Below are 21,521 nucleotides of genomic sequence, written 5' to 3' on the forward strand. Positions count from 1 at the left end.
AGAGATAACTATTTTCACTGCTCTCTCATCCCATGTTCCACCCTAGCTGTCCCACGTCCACCCCTTTCCCTCCGTGGCTATAACCCGTGCTCAGATGGGCCGGGCTGTGGCCCACCAGCTTCCCGCCCTCTTGTAGATTCCGGTGCCATCGTCTTCCTTGTCTTTGGTATCCTTGGCTTGAACCAAAGTTCCACACATGAAAACCACGTCATTGGAAATAATGTGAGGATTGGGAGGTGGATGAGCTCTTGTGTAAATGTGTTTAATGATTGTACTGAAGGAATGACAAAAATAGTTTTGTTTCGGAGAGTGGTGAGATAAAGGACTGATTGATAAGGGACGGTACCTCGGAGTTCACCGGAGGCATTATGTTTTTGGGTTGTCCGTCTAGCCGTGTGTGCATGCGTAACAGATTTTCGTTACCGCAATAACTTATTAACCACTGAAGGGAATGTGACCAAACTTGGTAAAGTATGCACTGTACGTACTATGATGCAAAGATGACGTGATCAGATTTGGTGTTTAAAAGATCAAGGATTTATGGTAATATGACCTTTAATTGAAAAGCCTGGTGTTGGCTTCGTGGTTAAGGAGGTTGGCTTCATATCTTCGGGTCTTAAGATTGAGGCCATGCCGTTGAAATAACACCAGGTGGGTTTGACAGCCTCTCATACTTCCTAGGTCAGCAAAATGAGTACCAGCTTATTAGTAACAGGGGTGCTGAATCAGCAGCACAGTAACACTTCCAAAAAATGATGCAACCAACAGCCACAAACTGCATACGAAATAATAGAGAATAATATTATTAAAGGAATAACACAAAAATTCATGAGTACTGGAACATGGTCTATAGTTTGTATAACAGTGTGGCTTGCTCTACAACCTGACTGGGAGTGCATCCGGGATGTGAATAACTTGCGAACCACAGAATGAAACGGAAGACCAAGAAGGAACCCGAAGAAGTAAAGAGCAAAGATGGAGTCATTAGGAGGATCCTGGATAGGATTCGGGTTTCAGCCGCTACTCCCCAACCCTCAAACCCATCCAGGCACAGCCACGTGAGCCTTACAAAAAAAATTCAGGAAAAAAAAATAATGAGAAGGAATTTAAACCAAACTTGAGGGTTTGACTCCTCAAAATAGGTATTTGCTCTCTTCTCCGAAACTGCACAGACAATTTCGATGAAACGACCACAACCTTCATCACCCGTGATGTACTAAGGTTTGTTCACTGCAATAAGTCCTAGGAATCCTATTGGCATATGGAGTCCTGTTCAGATGTCGAAGATTCTTCTCCTCTGAACAGTTGCTCCAACTATATATATAACGGATTGATTCGTCCTTGTAGAGAGTAGTGTTCTCACATCTGAGGAGGTTCCAGCTCCACCAACTTCCTGGACAGAATTGAACAGAAAGTTATTTGACTTGTCAACTCTACCAATGTGACCTCATAACTCGACCCGCTCAAATTACGCCGCATAGTGGGCTCTCTTTCTCTTTTCTACAGATATTACTTCGGTTTCTGCTCGCAAGAACTTGCTGCTTGTGTACCTCCACCATTAGAAAGACCAAGGAACACTCGACAAGCCACGACATCACATGATTTTTGTGTGGCCATTGTCAATTCAAGGGTGGGCCGTTAGGATGTTTGTTTCTTCCCCTCCACTGCCAAACTCTGGAACTCTTTACCTTCTCATATCTTCTCAAATACTTATGACCTTCCCCTTTTCAAAAAACAGATTTTTTTCTTTCTCAAAAACTCTTAGTCTATTCTCTCTTTCCTTACTTTTCTATTCATGCAGTTCTTTTATTGAAGGCTTGGCCTCAATGAGGACTATTCAGTCCGTGCCCGCAGCCTTCAAAATAAAATAAATAAATAATTAGGGTCCAAGGTAGTCTGCAGGTGGTTTGAGTGACTGTTGCTTCTGATCTAAGTAAGCTTCAGGATGTGGTTTCCCCCCCTCAATTTATTTATTTATTTATTCCAAGTGAGCTTCATATTTTCCATGTGACCTTGAATTAAGAACAAACATAACAGTGGATTGACATCTTATGTGGGTGGAGGAATATTCATCGACGCATTCGCGTCGAATTCTGTTTTCTATTTCTTTTTTTTCTGGAATTAAAAATAACATGGCAATTTAATATCGAGCCCAGTAGGGGTACCGAAACGTCTTTAGTTATAACACATTTGACGTATATTGAAACAAAGTGACTGAATAGAGTGCAGAGTGCATTTTAGATAAGATACCCAACATCTTGTGAAACAAAATAAAAATGCAGCATTAAAAAAATCTGGGTCTAGGGGGGTCTCCCCCCCCCCACCCAATAACCCCCCTTCCCCCCACCATAGACCCCTTTAATGAGCACAGATTTTGATGCGGTCAATACACTTTGGTACATCACGGGTGATGAAGATTGCGGTGCAGTTTCATCAAAACCGTGTGTGTAGTTTCGAAGAATGGAGCAAATACCTATTTTGGGGGTGTCAACCACCCCACCCCCACTCACCATAACCACCTTAATGAGTGCAGATTTTGATGCGGTCAATACACCTTTGTTAGGCATCAGATAAGAAGCCTGTGGCCAAGTTTCATCAAAATCGTTTATTTGGTTCAAGCGATAATGACTGAAGTGTTTTCGAACTGACTGACTGACTGACTGACTCATTCACTCACCTACAAACACTGCTCTAATGCATAAGCTCACCTGACAAAAGTCCAGGTGAGCTAACAATGGCATTGGTGTGAAAGAAGAAAACTACTGGCTCATTACCAAACGTGAATAAGGGCTATTCAGGATGGTGTGTTTGTGTTCGTGTTCCAAAGACAATTGAACCTGTATGTAAATGCATGGGGAGAAGTCCATGGAAATCAACAAGTTGACTCTCAGCTGAAAAATTAGTGCAACAAATACTGAAAGAAGACATTAGGCTTTTTCCTTGCAAAATCCAGGTTTTTCAGGCACTTATTAAAAATGATCACGGAAGACTATTAATTTTGCAACCACTTTTCTGCAGCACTGGAAAATGAAGATATCAGGATCAATGACATAATTTGCTCTGACGAGAGGCAGATTTACATTAATGCGATGATAAATAAACAGAATTGCAGATTTTGGGAATTGGAAAAGTCACAAGAACATGAAGAAGCATCACTTCACTCTCCTAAAAACAGTCTGTTGTGGATCGAGGTCATCATGAATCTACGGTCCCTATTGTTTTTTGAAGATCCTAATGCAGAAACAGCAGTAGCTGTGACTGCAGGTCGTTATCTTCACATGCTGAAGACTTACCTGTGGAACAAGGTGAGAAATAATGAAAATATGTGGTTTCAACAAGATGGAGCCATGTCCCCTACCTCGAATGGATTTCTCACTTGGCTGAAATAAATATTCCCAATCATCTTGTCAGTCACGGAACTGAATTCCTGTGGCTACAAAGATCACATGACTCATCAGTGCTGGATTATTGTTATGGGGACGACCAGTCAAAGGGCGAGTGTTTCAACTGAAACCAACCACAATTGATGATCTGAAAGATGCAGTTATTCCGATTATCTCGGGGGTTGCGCAAGACAACCTTCAGAAAGTGATGCGTAACCTGTTGCTGCGGATATAATAGGAAAAATGTACAGAACAGAGGTGAGGTCATATTGAGTACTTGGTTTAAGTATTGAAATAAGGATTGTAAAAATATTTCACATTCTTTCATATCTGTCATTGGTGTCGAGTCACAATCTTTTTGTTTGTTTGTTTTACTTACATTTTATGGCACACCCTGTACATGTGTGTATATAATATTGTTATAGATTTCCGCCCGTTCGGCGTGCGCACGACCTTTTCAGCCCAATCCAGGCGGAGCGTCCACCGAACGCGCAATCTAGTCGTAGCTTCCGGACCAACGCCGAAACCCAGCTACGGGTGTTTTTATTACACCACAAACTTGTCAATGCTCTGCCCACGCTACAGGGTCGATCGCCAAATTATCGATTTACCTAATTATTCGTGCGGACAGACTACCGAGAGTTTGTACCTCAACGGGGCCTGCACGAAAATGAGCCGCTTAAGCGGCTCGTTCCGTATGCGAATGCCGAGCGGTTTTAATTCGCCAGATCCCGTCGGACCAGATTATTTTATCGGCTTTAAAAGCCAGCTAATATCCCGAACGTTCCATGGCAGTCAATGTGAGGAAGGGACGCAACGAGCAGGTGACATTCAACAACGGGGACATTTATTTTAAATGCACAAATGCAATGAATGGGGGAATGGGACAGGACAAGAGCAAAAAGCCTACAGCCGAGTTCTATCATGTAATGTACAGGCACTTAACAGTTTGTTACTTACTAGAGGGGGCCCACACAAACAGACACACGCACACGCAGACAGAGATGGGGGCAATCGCCTTTCTTAATACCCCCAGCTCGGATGGAAGGTGAGCTGGAGGTAAAGGCCAACTTTGGACCTGTCCTTGACGACGAAGGCAGGACAGGATGACGTCTCCGGACCGGCTCGATGAGCCCCCAAGACAAGCTCGACGAGCCCAGCAAGACAACAGTCACAGTGGTGACCACCAACGCCACGACGACGACAGGAGCGCCCGCCGGTTCACTTCGCTTCCTCCCTCCCTTCTCTCCTCCTGGGTGGCTCTGGCTTTGTCTGGCTTTGTCTGGCTCTGCCTCTCTGAGAGGATTCGTCAATCTCCTCAGAGCTCCCGTCGATCTCACAGACTGACCCGTCGATCTCCTCAGAGCTCTCTGTGTCCTTCACAGACCGACGCCTTCCTGCGCATGCACCCCCCGCACACTCCCCCCACCCGCCAAATCGAGTGGTAAACCCCGCAACCGGCCAGGCGGAGGTGCGAATCCAGGCGAGGGCGATGCGGTGCGGTCGCCGGCGACCCGGCGGCGCTGGCGGTGGTGCAACCCCAAACAAAAGGGAAACCCAACCATTATAACAAACCGTAGCGCAGGAACATTTAAATACCCGTTAGACTAGGGGAAAGGGCGATCTATAAAACACGTACTTACCGATATAACTGAGCTAAAGTACCTGAATGTTGAGTGTGATAGCTTTCCAAATCCGCAACAATATGTACAATACACAAACACACGTACACATATAGGATATAATCCAAATGGCTCTGTTGATTGCGACTGTGGAGAGGCTCCTCAAACAAGAGAGCATGTCCTGGATTGCCCTCTCTAAGCAGAGCCTTGTAAACCAGCCGACCTGAATGTTCTCAACTCCTGTGCCAGAGCCTGTGTTTTGCAGTGGTGAACCTCCCCAGATATGAGTACAGTACTCTATACAAGGACGAATCAATCCTTTATATAGTTGGAGCAACTGTACAGAGGACAAGGATCGTCGACATCTGAACAGGACTCCACATGTGAATATCCATTTACCTGATCGGAAAAGTGTAGCGACATGCAATAATGAACACACACACACACACACACATATGTATATGTTCATATATATATATATATATATATATATATATATATATATATATATATATATATATATATATATATATATATATATATATATATGCACAGATGCAGGTAGTGGACAAAGAAAATGGAAACACCAATGTCAAGTCACTTAGCAGGGCGTTGGGCCACCATGTGTGGCCAGTACGGCCTGTATGCACCGTGGCATAGAGTCCACCAGCATCTAGAATTCTGAAAGAGGGATGCGGCACCATTCTTCCACGAGAAAGTCCAACAACTCACACCCGTTTGAAGGAGGTGGAAAACGCTGTCTCAGGCGTCATTCCAGAATATCCCATAAATGCTCGATTGGGCTCAGATCTGGTGATTGAGAAGGCCATGACATGTGGATAACATCAGTGTCATGCTTATTGAACCATTTGGCAACCACATGTGCTCTGTGGATGAGGGTGTTGTCATCCTGAAAGACTCCTCTCCCAGCAGGAAAGAAATACTGCAAGATGGGGTGAAGATAATCACTCGGTACTATTATGTGGCGATTAGCATTGACCATGCCTTCTAAACGATTGACTGCACCCAAACCATGCCAGGAAAATGCACCCCACATTACAGAACCACCTGAACCCTTTTCTGTTGGAACCAAGCACTCAGGGTTGTAGAGTTCTTTTGGTTGGCATCACATGTGCACTTGTCCATTTGTTGAGAACATGGTGAAGGATGATTCATCTGACAATATCACATTTCTCCACTGCTCAGTAGTCCATTGCCCGTGCTCTTTGCATCACTGGACTTGCAAACATGCATTGCCGTGTGTGATGAGCAATTTGTGCATTGTAACCCGACTTTGGTATCCCGCTCTGTGGAGTTCTCCGTGGACCGTTTTCTCATTAATTGAAATATGTGGAGTGTGATGAGCACTCCCCCAATCTCCAATCCACATCAATAGATTTACCCACCGATCGCACCACGTGCTTTCTGGTTGAATGGTTTACATTGATGGGAACAATCGTCTCAGTGGCAGATGGATGGTTTTTCTTTGCGGATTATGCGGTTTTACCACTTTGCGGATTATGGGGTTTTACCTTGTGAGACATAATCCACGGCGATGCGCATCATAACAGCCAGGAGGTGCAGTTGATGTTTAAACGACTAATGTGGTCTTCATTGGTTAGATATTTATCGGTGTGCCGTGATGAAGAAATTTCGGGACAGCATGCGATTGAAGTCGTGGGGACTCCTCTAGAGGGGTCCAATTGTATGACCAGGCATTCTGGCCCTTTGGGGTTAGGATGTGTGTTTGATTGACCATGTGCTTCAGCCTTTGGGCTGAGGGGCGTGTGTATGTCAACGAAACAGTCTTGTTGGACGATGTAATTTGCCCATGGGGTCAAGGTTCATATCTCAAGCTGTTTAAACGTTATGATTTTTTTTTTAAGCTTTATCACTTTCGAGTGGTTTGTGAAGCCTACACAGTATATTAAGTTTGATGTGAAAACTTGGGAGGGGGTGAATGTGTGTGTGTGTGTGTGTGTGTGTGTGTGTGTGTGTGTGTGTGTGTGTGTGTGTGTGTGTGTGTGTGTGTGTGTGTGTGTGTGTGTGTGTGTGCGTGCGTGCGCGCTTATTTACATTAATAAAGTATACTAATTGTGATATGTCAGATGTTTGCATGAACTTGGAAGAAACCATCATCTATATATTTTGTATAATTTTTGAAAAGCAAAATTTGAAGAGCTCCCCTCCCTCCAACCTCAATTTCATATATTACCCCATCTCTCTTCTCTCCCCTCCACTCCCCTGCCTTTTCTGGTTTTTCAAAGTAATTTCTGTTTTCCTCATCCTTCTTCACAACTCCCCTCCCTTCCTTTTATAATTCGGGCTTTCTCAGTTTAGCCTCATCATTCTGCATGATTTTATGGTCTACTAGGACCATTACCATGACCCCGATTGTTCCCACTGTCTTCTGGGGTGAGCTGTGCAACCTTTGTTTTTTTCCCCCCCAAGTCTTTAACACACCAATTGGCCATACCCAAGTTCGACTGAAGGTGGTTTGGGCGGGAATTTGTAATTTGTCCAGGGTGCTGGCGATCACCGCCTCATTGCAAATTACACCATGGGCTATTAAACACCCACCAATGATCAATGCTGACAGACGGTTCCTCTGGCTTGATGTTCTCCTGAGGGACAGCACACACATTGATGCGTCACCCTACATGCAAAACGACAGGGTAACAGTTTATAGCTTGGTTGAGATTCGAACCGTGGTTAAACAGCTCAAAAGTGAGTGTGCCGACCTCTAAGCTATCCTTCCTATCCAATCTGAATAATATTGCTATGTTGTCCCCTTATTAAAACAATTTTCTGAGAATCAAAGATCCATCTGATGTCTGAAAAACCTCATGAGGGGTACCTGGCCAGATAGCCCAAACAATTAACACCAATGTGCATATTCATTATCAGTTGAATGTTCTCAGCATATAGACTGACCACGGTATGTGTAAAACATCCTTTACATCTGCTTGTCAAAATGTGTCCTGCATTTTGAGCAAACCAGTATTGGCTCGAGAATTGTCCAGACCTTGCCAAACTTTGCACAATTGTAACATTTTACCAATTCTCTTTGACATCTTCAAAAAAAAACCCCATGCATTGAGCATTCTTTGGCATGAAAGGGAAGATATGACCATCGGGACTGGCCTTTTGTGGATGTAGGGATGCTCGGTTGTTCACTATTTCATCACCACCTACTCTTTTCACTTGGTTCTCTTCGTCAACCTTTCTGAGCCAACTTTTGCGGTTGTCATTCTTCCAAAATGCTGTTCATGTGTCTTGATATCAGTCTGTGATGTGATCGTGATAACCCTGGCAGACTTTGAGCCAATTATTTCTGTCTGTGTTTACTTCACTCATATTTTGCTCTTCTGAAAAACGTTGTGGCTGAAAAGTACAGATTTTTGCAAGCATGAGCTAGATATGCATTTTACACGACTCACCGTGCACAAGCAATTAATTCCAAGCTTTGTATAACATTTATATACTAGAAGGGTACTCGGTAGAGCGCATACCCCCGCTACGCAATGCCTGATCCACGAGAACATATCGAGCCCAATACATTTTTGAAATATCATGCTAAATGTCGTTTTTGGCCCTATCTCTCAATGGTGAAAAATCACTTTAAAAATTCTTGTATCCGGATACGGATCTTCACCAAAATCGAATCGGTTCGTCCGTGTCACACACCCAAACTGTCCACAAGATTTCATCCGAATCCGACCACAACTTTTTGAGATAGCCTGCACACAGACAGGCATGGAAACATAACCTCCTTCACCTTCAGTGGCAGAAGTAATAATGGAGGGAATGTATGTTTCATGTATGTTGTATGCTTCATCTTCTACTCAGGGAGGATTTAACTGAGGAAGTTGAAAGTTTCAGAGACTAATGAGAGCACACTGAAGTTGTGCATGTGCAAGTTTCGTTGGAAAAAAATATTTTGCCTGTTTTGGCATCTTTTGTTGTTGGGTGGGGTGGGGGGGGGAGGTGCAATTGCAATTACCCAAACTATACAACCGTGGTGTAGTATACATATGCACGTAAGAAGTACACATGTTTTTGCTTTATACATGCAGATCGGGTTCTTTTCTTTTTATTTTTGGGAGCAATCGAGGCAGCTGTCTGTTGCCTATACACCACCCAAATCAAGGGATGTGTCAGAAGAACAGGTTGCATGCTTGGAACAAGATCGCCTATAGGGCAGGAACTCTGCTATGGTATTAGTAATAATCTATATAACTAGAAGGGCACTCAGTTGAGTGCATATCTCCGCCAGGCTGAACAATTCATGTTGTGTATCCCACTGATAGGCCAGATCTGGAACTGGACCTCAATCAAAATCAAATAGGCTTGTTCTTGTCACCTAACCAACTCATCCACCAAGTTTTGTCAAAATCCGTCCACAACTGTTTGAAGCATCATGCCATCATGCCTTGGCTATTGGGCACAATCCTGGATGGGTTGCCACTCCGATAGTATACCAGCATGCTGGCACTCATTTTGCCGACCTTGGAAGGATGACAGGTCGAGTTAACCCCACCTGGTATTAATTCAACAGCTGAGTGGGATTTGAACTCAGGACCCGAGGATCCAAAGCCCACCACCCTAACCATTAAGCCAACACTAGGCGTATGCACTGAGGGAATAGGGAAGATAACATCTCAACAGGGAAGAAGCACTTAAAAATTAAATAACTCTCGTATCCAGATCCGGATTCGCATCTTCACTAAAATTGAATCGATTCGTCCTTGTCACATGTCCCACATGTCCACCAAGTTTCGTCTAAATGCATCTCTAACTTTTTAAAAAATTCTCAGATCCGGATACAGATTCTGATCTTCACAAAAATTAAGTGTTGCTGTCCTTGGCTGGCTACCCACTTACACAAGAAATTTCAGAACGATTGCTTGAAAACTGTGGACAAAATTGTGTAACAAACAGATACTGCAGACCAACATTCATTGCAAAATTATTTAGCCAAGTCACAAACAGATAGACAGTGGTAAAAACATATCCCCATCCACTTTCGGTGGGCAGAGGTAATAACATGACCTCCTGGCCGCTCCTATCGGGAGCATATGATTCATATATATGCATGGATATATGTATGTATATATGTATGGATATATGTATGGATATATGTATGGATATATGTATGGATATATGTATGGATATATGTATGGATATATGTATGGATATATGTATGTGTATATATATATATATTATATATATATATATATATATATATATATATATATATATATATATATATATAATATGGTTGCGGATTCGCGCCCGCCGGCGTGCGAACGGCCACGTAACTCGAATCGCGGCACGTCGCCCACCGGACGGACAATCCAGTCGTGACCCTCTCGGACTAACGCCGGGAACCAGTCACGGGTGGACCTTTCGGTCTCATCACGATCGTGCCAATCGGCCCCCGCGTGGGATAGGGTTGCTCGCCAAATTCGACCTACCTAAGTACCCACACGGAGGGTAGACCGGGCGATCGCACCTCGCCGCAGGTCGACTTCGGACACGGGCCACTTTAAGTGACCCGTTCCGTACTGTCGGGATAACCGAGCGGTGTTATTCGTCGGCCTCGACGGTTCGATTAATTATCGGGCGTTTTAGCCCACGACCAACCCTTTACGTGAAGCAAGATGGAGATTCAATGAAAGAAAAGACGAAGCGAAGCCGGAAAACAGTTCAACAATAAGCACATTTATTTCGCGATGAACGGAAAGCACACATATACAATTCCACCAAAAGCACATGTAAAAGAAGAAGACAATGCAATATTACACAAAAAGCAAATGCAACAATGCAGATCTATCCGACTACCGGGCACACGGCAACACTTATACAATTTTACTTCACAGACGGCGCCGACAACACATATTCCCAAAGCAAAAGAAAAGAGAACCACCCTCCAGGATGAGGGGGGTAGGCGGGCCTGGGGCCGAGTCCGTGTCAGGCCTACCCGTCTGATGATGAGACGCGGAGCGGCGGTGGTGCCTCAACTCCGCGGGCCTCGCGGACAGTGTCTGGTAGGGGGTGGGAAGGGGGCCCCCTTTGTCGCACTATCTCAGCGCGGGGGGAAACAGGAGGGGGTTGCTGATGCTCGGGGGGAAGGAGGATATCGCCCTGTCTCGGGTCCCGCGGCGAGCGTCTCCTCCTTGACCTCGGTCGCGTTACTGGCCTCTCCCTGGGCAGCTCCCGGCACCGACGCGAGCACCCCCTCGTCCGCCTTCGCCGCCGTCACCTCTCCACAGCTCCGTCCTCTTCACTCCGACTAGTACCACTTCTTTCCAGCTCCACCGACGACTCTCTTGAACTCCGCACACTGAACCTCCAACTTCCAACTGAACTCTTACTCAACTTCCAACTGAACTCTACTGATGAACGCAGTCGTTTTTATAAGCCCCGTGGCTTCGCTCTTTCACCCTTGACCCTCTGCCTCCGACCCTTCACCTGGCTTGCTGGCTCCCCATTGGCCCGAGGAAAAGTGGGCGTGAATGCTTTTTGATCCATGAATTTGCATATAGCGACCGCCCTCCAACACCCTGGAGGCGGGGCCAATTCGCCCCTCGCTCACCGATTGGACGGAACAAAAGTGGGCGTGAGTCGTTTTTGATCCGTTTTATGCGGAAAGTCCGTGATGTTTTTGAACACGCTGCTCCGTGCGCGCCCTGCACGAGTCCAGCATCGGCGCCCACAAGTGGCGCGAGAATGGTGGCGATGCGACGGTGGCGAGTTGTGACGGTAAAGGTCGTGGCGGTTGTGGTGAAGCGGCGTTGTGGTTGGTGGTTGTTGTTGTGAAGCAGCGTTGTGGTTGGTGGTTGTTGTTGTGAAGCGGCGTTGTGGTTGGTGGTTGTTGTGAAGCGGCGTTGTGGTTGGTGGTTGTTGTTGTGAAGCGGCGTTGTGGTTGGTGGTTGTTGTGTGATGGCTGTTGAGACGTGGTTGGTGGTGGTAATAATGGCGGCTGGTCCAAAATAAAGATAGTAAAAGAAAAACGGCTATCCTGAAGAGTCGCAGCCCGCATGAATGACATTTATTCCCTCTAGACAACGGGTTTGGGCCTAACTACACATATACTTACAGAGATATCTCACCTAAGAGACCTGAATGGTGGTTTGTGAATTTCGTCAACCACAACAATATATTTATATATGTGTATATATATATATATATATATATATATATATATATATATATATATATATATATATATATATATATATATATATATATATATATATATATATATATATATATATATATATATATATATATATATATATATATATATATATATATATATATATATATATATATATATATATATGTATATATATATATATGTATATATATATATGTGTATATATATATATATATATATATATATATATATATATATATATATATGTGTATATGTATATATATATATATATATATATATATATATATATATATATATATATATATATATATATATGTATATATATATGTATATATATGTGTGTATGTATATATATATATATATATATGTATATATTGTTGCGGATTTCGCGCCCGCCGGCGTGCGGACGGCCACGTAACTCGAATCGCGGCACGTCGCCCACCGGACGGACAATCCAGTCGTGACCCTCTCGGACTAACGCCGGGAACCAGTCACGGGTGGACCTTTCGGTCTCACCACGATCGAGCCAATCAGCCCCCGCGTGGGATAGGGTTGCTCGCCAAATTCGACCTACCTAAGTACCCACGCGGAGGGTAGACCGGGCGATCGCACCTCGCCGCAGGTCGACTTCGGACACGGGCCACTTAAGCGACCCGTTCCGTACTATCAGAATAACCGAGCGGTGTTATCGTCGACCTCGACGGTTCGATTAATTATCGGGCGTATTCAGCCCACTACCAACCCTTTACGTGAAGCAAGATGAGGATTCAATGGGGGAAATGACGAAGCGAAGCGGGAAACAGTTCAACACAAAGCACATTTATTCGCGGCACACGGGAAGCACACATTCAATTCCACCAAAAGCACACAGAAAAGACACAATTCAATTTACACAAAAAGCAAATGTAAAAGCGAAGACAATGCAGAGCTAATAACGACTACCGAGCACACGGCAACACTTATACAATTCTACTTCACAGACGGCGCCGACAACACATACCCAAAACCAAGGAAAAGAATACCCTCAAGGATGAGGCGGGCCTGAGGCCGAGACCGGGTCGCGCCTACCCGTCTGGTGATGAGACGCGGAGCGGCGATGGCGCCCCAACTCCGCGGACCTCGCGGACAGTGTCTGGCAGGGGGTGGGAAAGGGGCCCCCTTGGTCGCACTATCTCAGCGCGGGGGGAAACAGGAGGGGGTTGCTGATGCTCGGGGTATAGAGGATCTTTATTATGTGCGACGAGCGTCTCCACCTCGGCCAGGTCGCGCTGTCGGCCTCCCTCGGTTGCAGCTTCCTGCACGATGCGAGCACCCCCTCGTCTGGTGTCGCCGCCTTTCCACAGCTCCGTCCCCTCCGTTCCGCACACGACGAGCAGCTCCACCGCCCGCGAAGTCTTGACCCTCTGCTTCCGACTCTCCTACTCTCCGCCTCTCCGCCTCGGGACCCTCCGACTCTGGACTCTTCTTTGGACTCTCCCCTCTGGACTCTCCGACTCTCCACACCTTCTGACTGACGAACACGGTCCTTTTATCCCCCCGTAGCTTCGCCTTTGACCCCCTCCCTTTGACCTTTCACCTCGCTCCCCATTGGCCCGAGAAAAAGTGGGCGTGAAGGCTTTTTGATCCACAAATTTGCATATATCGATCGTCCTGGAGGCGGGGCCAAATCGCCCCTCGCTCACCGATTGGACGGCAAAAAGTGGGCGTGTGTCGTTTTTGATCCGTTTTTGAAGCACAAAATCCGTGATTTTGTACACGCTGTTCGACGCGCGCCCTGCACGAGTCCAACACCGGTACCCACAGCGGGGCAAGAACGGTGGTGATGCTACGGTTGCGAAGTGTGACGTGAAGGTCGTGGCGGTTGTGGTGAAGCGGCGTTGTGGTTGGTGGTTGATGTTGTGGTTGTGGTGGTAATCATGGCGGTTGGTCCAAAATAAAGATAGTAAAAGAAAAACGGCTATCCTGAAGAGTCGCAGCACGCATAAATGACATGTATTCCCACTAGACAACGGGTTTGGGCCTAACTACACATGTACTTACCGAGATACCTCACCTAAGGGACCTGAATGGTGGTTTGCGAATTTGGTAACCACAACACTACCCCCTCCCCTTTTTACAGACTCGTCCCGAGTCGTCAAATTTTCGTGTACCATCATGTGTAGTTTTCCCCTAGTACATTTTACCTACGGATCCCTGAGTGCGACATTCATGGTATTCGTGTCCCCAAAATAAATAACCTGAGGGCTGCGTAACTACCTAAACAAACTCACTCACACGGACGACTTAAATAAAATTGCCGGCGCTAAGACAGACATGCCGGGGGCGCACTCATATGTACAGTACATCTTAACCTTAACTTACAAATTTTACACTAAACCATGGCCCAGGATCAATGAGCTCTGCAAAAGAAAAGCAGTTAGCAGGGAGCCAGGCTGCCCGCATGCAGTCTCTGGCTCAAACAATGCAGGTGACAGGGAACGTGGCTGGCTGCTCACACGCAGTCCAAGGCCTTCCCTTTTGAACTGAACGCAGTGAACCACAACGGTGCATGGGCTGCACAAACGCAGTCTCCGTGCCAGCTCAAGTGGCACACGCAATGAGCACAACGAATGGATGCATGAACGGTTTGAACTGAATGCAATGAACCACAACGGTGCATGGGCTGCACAAACGCAGTCTCCGTGCCAGCTCAAGTGGCACACGCAATGAGCACAACGAATGGATGCATGGACACAAACACGGTGCACGGGCCGCCACTGCAGGCCCGTGTTGTAGCTGCCAACAGGGCAGTTCTCGCAGCTTGCAAACTGTTGCCTTGATCCTGGCGCACATGGAAATGAACAGGGGGGGGGGGGCAAAGCAAAAATTGAACGGGGCTGGTTAACAGGGGCAGTGGGCATGGCATGGCAAAGGCAGCAGGCAACACAGCCCGCAGAAGAAGGCCGCTGCAGGCAAACACAGCCGGCAGATGAACTGGCCGGCACAGGCCTTGAAGAAAAAACAGCCAGCCGGCAGATGAAGTGGGCCGGCACAGGCCTTGCAGCACAGCAGCTGCAGACGATCCAGCCGGCACAGACCTTGCAGCAAAATAACAGCTGCCGATGAAGTTGGCCGGCACAGGCCTTGCAGAAAAAAACAGCCAGCCGATTAAGTTGGCCAGCTTTTGCCGTTCAGTGGAGGTTGGTGGAGGGAGTGCGGTGGTGCTGGCCACTTGGAAGGCGGGCTCGGACCTACCTACCTGTCTCCCTCCCAACCTATCGCCTTTGCCTGTCACTGTACATACCCACTCCCTTAATTTGTCAAACCCCAATTTAGCCCCAACTTATTTTTTTGTTGTTTTTATTTTTACTTCCCCACTATAAATCGTCCCCTAACCCCCTTTATCGTCCTTGTTCGGCTAACCTATCCTGTCACCTAGCCTACTCCCAACCCCTACGTTCCCTTCCCGGCGGGGAACAAGGGAGAGCTAACGTCCTGTGTCGAGGCCCAACGAAGCCTCAGAATGGCCTCCCCAGAGTTCGGCGATCTTAACACCAAGTGGGTCCAGCGGCCCACAACGACAGCGAGGGGATGGATGGTGCGGAGGGGTACATCTCCTAATCTACCCTAACCATTTAACTGCTAAACTACCCCAGGGCTTTCAACAAGCGCCTCTCGCTTAAACTATTGGTTCTAACAACCCAGATTCCCGTCGCCTGTGTTGGTGTCCTCACAATTTCGGGCCTTGCCCCCCCAGTTTTCTCTCCGTGCCCTCACACGGTCTCATGGCTGGGACACGTGGCTCCCTTTTGGCAGGCACGACCCTCTGCCGAATCTCCCGCTATGGCACCCCCGGGCACTACACTGCCTCCGAGCCTACCAGCTCCCTAACACCTGGGAGTGCCCCCATGGCACCTCCCCTGAAACGCACACGTGGCAGGCCGGCCTCCCGGGCCCCTTTCCGAGGGTCACCCGTGCCCACAACACTGCCCACGCGGCTAATGGCGCCCCGGGCCCCCGCACCAAGCAGGCGCACCCGTGCCCACTACTCTATCCCGGCCCCCCATGGGCCCATGGCCTACCGCGGCCGACTAGCCTGGTGCCCGGGGTACCCACTCAGCGATACTCACCTTTCGCAGCCACGCTCCCAAGCCCGTCAACAGGGCTCCTGCACCCCTCCAAATGGGTCTCGAGCCTACATTCCCACCAACAGCAAAACGACCTCCATTTTTCAATTTGACTAACCCAGCTAACTCACTTTACTCTGACCCCGGGGTCCCTTGGGCGGGAGTCACTCCTCCCCCCAATCACTCATCGCACCATGCATTCCCCATTCACTCCACACACACACAGACCCGCTGGCCTCACTCACTCACCAAGCACATGCTTCCACTTCACTCACCAACTCTTCAACACACTCACCACTGAACTCTGCCATCCTTCTAACTACATCCCCTAACTAACTCGTGCTCCCACGTCGTCCCTTAAACTACAGCACGTTCCTTTTAACACTACGTAGCTAAGCTACGTCCCCTCGACACACTCACAAGTCTGTCACTGTCTTCTAAATCCAAAAAAATCATTTTATTTCCCAACCTAAATCTGGCTACAATCCCTCTAACTAATCCATTCCACGGACTCCATGAGGACTTACCCCTGCCCCATGAAGTCGGTCTAACTAAGCTAACCCTTCCCCCTAACTAGTTTCCTTCCTGTGCCCAGGGTAAGGGGGTCTTTCACCCCTTGCCCAGGAATCCTGTACACCCGAAAGTGAGGCTTGCTTTTTTTTTTTTTTTTTCATGCGCAGCACCTGCGCGGCAACTCAGAGCTCGCGCACTTTGCACCTGCCCGTGACGTCATGCAGCTGCACGTGTTCCTCGTCCCACCTTGGACGGGACCATCCGGCAGAGATACCCCTCCTGCCGGATTCCAACCCATCTCCAACCCATTCAAGGCCATCTCCACTCATGGCTCGCAGACTTCCTCTCCTGTCGCAGTCAACGTGTGGCCCTAAATGGAGTTCTTTCATCCCCTCTTCCTGTGCAGGCTGGAGTTCCTCAAGGTAGCGTTCTGGGCCCTGTTCTTTTTCTGGTTTTCATCAATGATCTCTCGGACTCTCTGGAAAATCCTCTATTTCTCTTTGCCGATGACTCAACCCTCTGCCGTACCATCTGTCATCCCTCAGACCGGCAAGCAGCAGCTTCTTCGCTCACTGCAGATCTGGATAAAATCACAAACTGGTCCAACACGTGGAACATGTCTTTCAATCCAGACAAATCTCACACTCTCACTATGTCTCTTCGAAAGGACCGTTTACAAAACCCCCATCCACTTTCTCAACAATCCTCTGGAAGAAGTCTTTTCTTTCAAGCTTCTGGGTCTCACTATCTGCCATGACCTTTCCTGGGAAAGTCACATTTCCAACCTTGCCTCAAAAGCCAGTCGCCGAATGGGAATCCTCCGTCGTGCAAAGTCCTTCCTCGGCCCTCTTGAGCTCCTGACCACTTACAAAGCTTTTGTCCGTAGCCTGATGGAGTACTGCTCTCCCCTCTGGGCTGGTGCTCCTGCCTCCCACCTTTCTCGACTTCACGCTGTCGAAACCAGGGCTTTTAAGATCATTGGCATCTCCCGCAATGAAGCTGAGTCTTTGGGCCTCTCACTCAATCACCGCAGGTTGGTCGGTGGTCTTTCTGTCTTCTACCGACTCCTCTCCAGCCTTGCCCCCCTGCTCTCTCTGCGATTTGTCCCAACCACATTTCCACAGGGCGCTCAAGGTCCGCCAACAACCCCCTTCTGGTAAAACTACCAAAATCACGAATCACTGCTCATCTTCACTCTTTCATTCCTCTTTTTCCCGCCTTTGGAATAAACTTCCTCACTCTATTCTTTCCCATTCTTCCCTTCAGGCTTTCAAAACAGCTGTTCACCACCACCTCTTATCTTCCCCCATCCAAATCCTCGATCTTTTCTACCCCCGATAATCCACCCAAGCCCACTTCCTTCAATTCTCCTGCTTTCCTTCCTGAAAGTCCCTTTAATGTCCATCTTCCCCTCGCCATGTTCCCCGTCCCATCCCCATCCCTCTCCCTTCCACAGTTCACCTGTGTCTGTTCCCCAATGTTTTGTCCCTTCCACTCCCGCCCCTCTTGTCTCATGCCTCCTTGCTGTGAGTTGTGTGTTAGCTCTCATACGAGCCTCGACCAAGGTATACAAAAAAAAAAAAAAAAAAAAAAAAACCCCACGTGCAGCCATGACGTCACCGTGCGCATAAAAAAAAAACAAGCCCCACGTCTCGAGGGGTTCCCCACGCGAACACATGTGCTTTGCCCGTTGGAGCTTAACAGACACGATCGCGTGGAGAACCCGTCCGGTCCAAATCCATTTACCTGCCTAAACTTTGTCCGTCCGCGGGATCGGCAAATCCACCGCGTGTGTTTCCGGACCGGGACTTCACTCTCGCAAGCGAGCACGTGGTGGTCTCGTGCGTTGCACAGCACGAACCTCGTGCTCACTGCTGGGTGAACCCGGCACGGTCCTCGAAACAACCACAGCCGCTACTCGGCTTTCTCTCCTCTGCCGCCGTCTCCGTCTCCATTCCACACACGCATACCTGCGTGTTACGACGCACACAGTCCACTCCATCACATTCACACCGGGAGATGCGGCTGCGTGCTCCCGCATGCCAACCGACATCTCCCTCTCATACCGCTCTCTCACACACACTGTCTCCCTTGCACACGGCGACCTTGCACACGGCCGTTCACTCACGCGTGCGGGGGCACTCACCCGCGGTGCCTCACTCGCACTCCGTGCCTCATCCACACACGCAGGGGCACTCACCCGCGGTGCCTCATCCACACACCGTTCCTCACTCATACACGCGGGGGCACTCAACCGCTGTGCCTCATCCACACACCGTTCCTCACTCACACACACGGCGACACTCATACACGGTGCCTCATCCACACACGCGGGGGCACTAACCCGCGGTGCCTCATCCACACACGGCGTGCTGGGAAGCACGCACTCCGGCACCATCGCCACCACACCACTCACACACGGGGTCGCTTCCACACACGGTGCCGCACTAACACCTTGCACCACACACACAGGGACAACCACACTGGGGATTCGTGTCCCCACAAGGGTCTCCGGGGCCTCTATACCCCCCAAGCTCTCAGTGCACCTGTCCACAGCACTCCTCCCCTCGACCTCGCAAAGCACGACCGAACTCACCTGGTCGTGACTCGCCTCAAGGGGGCATACTCCCTCCCCTCGTTCCTGGAGGAGGCCATCCAGCTGCTCGCACTGGGTCTCTACCCAGTCCGCCAGCTCACCCCCATTATCCTCCACTACCTCCGTGTGTGTGTGTGCGTCACTTACCCCGTCTTTATCGTGTAGTCTTCCCTCTATCGTTCCCATCTCCCGTGTCTCTGACAACTCTTCACCCTTTACCTCCCTTGTCTCAACTATTATTTCCTTTGTCACGGCCTTCATGCCCGCCTGCAGGCATCGGCCCATGTTCTGCGTCTCACCCCGCAGCTTTTTCGTTTCTTCCTTCATTTGCTTGCTCATGCTTTTTATTTCGTTTATAAATTCAGTTTTCATTTGTGCCAGCATGGTGAATAGCTGGGCCATGTCGGATGCACTCAAGTGAGCCGTTTCGGCAGGGGTTGGGGAAGGGTCTTGGTGGAGAGGGGGGGGAGGTGTCATACACTGCCGCACCCATTTCGGGCTCTGGGTTCAGTTGGGCGAGTCCGTGTTCCTGCACAATCAACATTTCCTGCTCGGGGATTCCATCCTGGACCATGGATCCTACACATTCTACATCCATTTCTAATACCCCCGGCTCCCGCTCGCCTTGAGACGCCATCTTGCTTCTCGTGAAGGGTTAATTTGCTCGCTCGTAATTTGGAGGGAATCGGGGGTCGCTTCTCTCACCCCTGGACCGATTCCCGTGAATTTAGCCGGAGACAGGAGAGCCTGTTGTCCCGCTCTCCAATACCAGTGCCGCGAGGAGGGCGATGAATTTGTATCGCACGACCTGACACCAGTGTTGCAGATTCGCGCCCGCCGGCGTGCTGACGGCCATGTAACTCGAATCGCGGCACGTCGCCCACCGGACGGACAATCCAGTCGTGACCCTCTCGGACTAACGCCGGGAACCAGTCACGGGTGGACCTTTCGGTCTCACCGCGATCGAGCCAATCAGCCCCCGCGTGGGATAGGGTTGCTCGCCAAATTCGACCTACCTAAGTACCCACGCGGAGGGTAGACCGGGCGATCGCACCTCGCCGCAGGTCGACTTCGGACACGGGCCACTTAAGCGACCCGTTCCGTACTATCAGAATAACCGAGCGGTGTTATCGTCGACCTCGACGGTTCGATTAATTATCGGGCGTATTCAGCCCACTACCAACCCTTTACGTGAAGCAAGATGAGGATTCAATGGGGGAAATGATGAAGCGAAGCGGGAAACAGTTCAACACAAAGCACATTTATTCGCGGCACACGGGAAGCACACATTCAATTCCACCAAAAGCACACAGAAAAGACACAATTCAATTTACACAAAAAGCAAATGTAAAAGCGAAGACAATGCAGAGCTAATACCGACTACCGAGCACACGGCAACACTTATACAATTCTACTTCACAGACGGCGCCGACAACACATACCCAAAACCAAGGAAAAGAATACCCTCAAGGATGAGGCGGGCCTGAGGCCGAGACCGGGTCGCGCCTACCCGTCTGGTGATGAGACGCGGAGCGGCGATGGCGCCCCAACTCCGCGGACCTCGCGGACAGTGTCTGGCAGGGGGTGGGAAAGGGGCCCCCTTGGTCGCACTATCTCAGCGCGGGGGAAACAGGAGGGGGTTGCTGATGCTCGGGGTATAGAGGATCTTTATTATGTGCGACGAGCGTCTCCACCTCGGCCAGGTCGCGCTGTCGGCCTCCCTCGGGTGCAGCTTCCTGCACGACGCGAGCACCCCCTCGTCTGGTGTCGCCGCCTTTCCACAGCTCCGTCCCCTCCGTTCCGCACACGACGAGCAGCTCCACCGCCCGCGAAGTCTTGACCCTCTGCTTCCGACTCTCCTACTCTCCGCCTCTCCGCCTCGGGACCCTCCGACTCTGGACTCTTCTCTGGACTCTTCTTTGGACTCTCCCCTCTGGACTCTCCGACTCTCCACACCTTCTGACTGACGAACACGGTCCTTTTATCCCCCCGTAGCTTCGCCTTTGACCCCCTCCCTTTGACCTTTCACCTCGCTCCCCATTGGCCCGAGAAAAAGTGGGCGTGAAGGCTTTTTGATCCACAAATTTGCATATATCGATTGTCCTGGAGGCGGGGCCA

At 48.8% G+C, this 21,521-nt stretch overlaps 1 protein-coding gene across 7 annotated transcripts in view; it reads left to right on the top strand.

Annotated features, from left to right (window-relative positions):
- DISP3 (dispatched RND transporter family member 3) overlaps window positions 1-21,521 on the top strand; it is a 529,314-nt gene that overhangs the window by 477,450 nt on the left and 30,343 nt on the right. For 6 of the 7 annotated variants that reach the window (XM_085899158.1, XM_085899159.1, XM_085899161.1 and 3 more), the window contains one exon: window positions 47-222. The exons of the other annotated variant lie outside the window; for it this stretch is intronic. In XM_085899158.1, coding sequence (XP_085755284.1) covers window positions 47-222 — 176 coding nt within the window. The remainder of the gene's footprint in view (window positions 1-46; window positions 223-21,521) is intronic. 7 annotated transcript variants of the gene reach the window in all.

This window comes from Eptatretus burgeri, chromosome 10, assembly GCF_056783735.1.
Source record: "Eptatretus burgeri isolate ZD-2024b chromosome 10, Ebu_testis_v1, whole genome shotgun sequence".
In the NCBI taxonomy this organism is placed as follows: domain Eukaryota; kingdom Metazoa; phylum Chordata; class Myxini; order Myxiniformes; family Myxinidae; genus Eptatretus; species Eptatretus burgeri.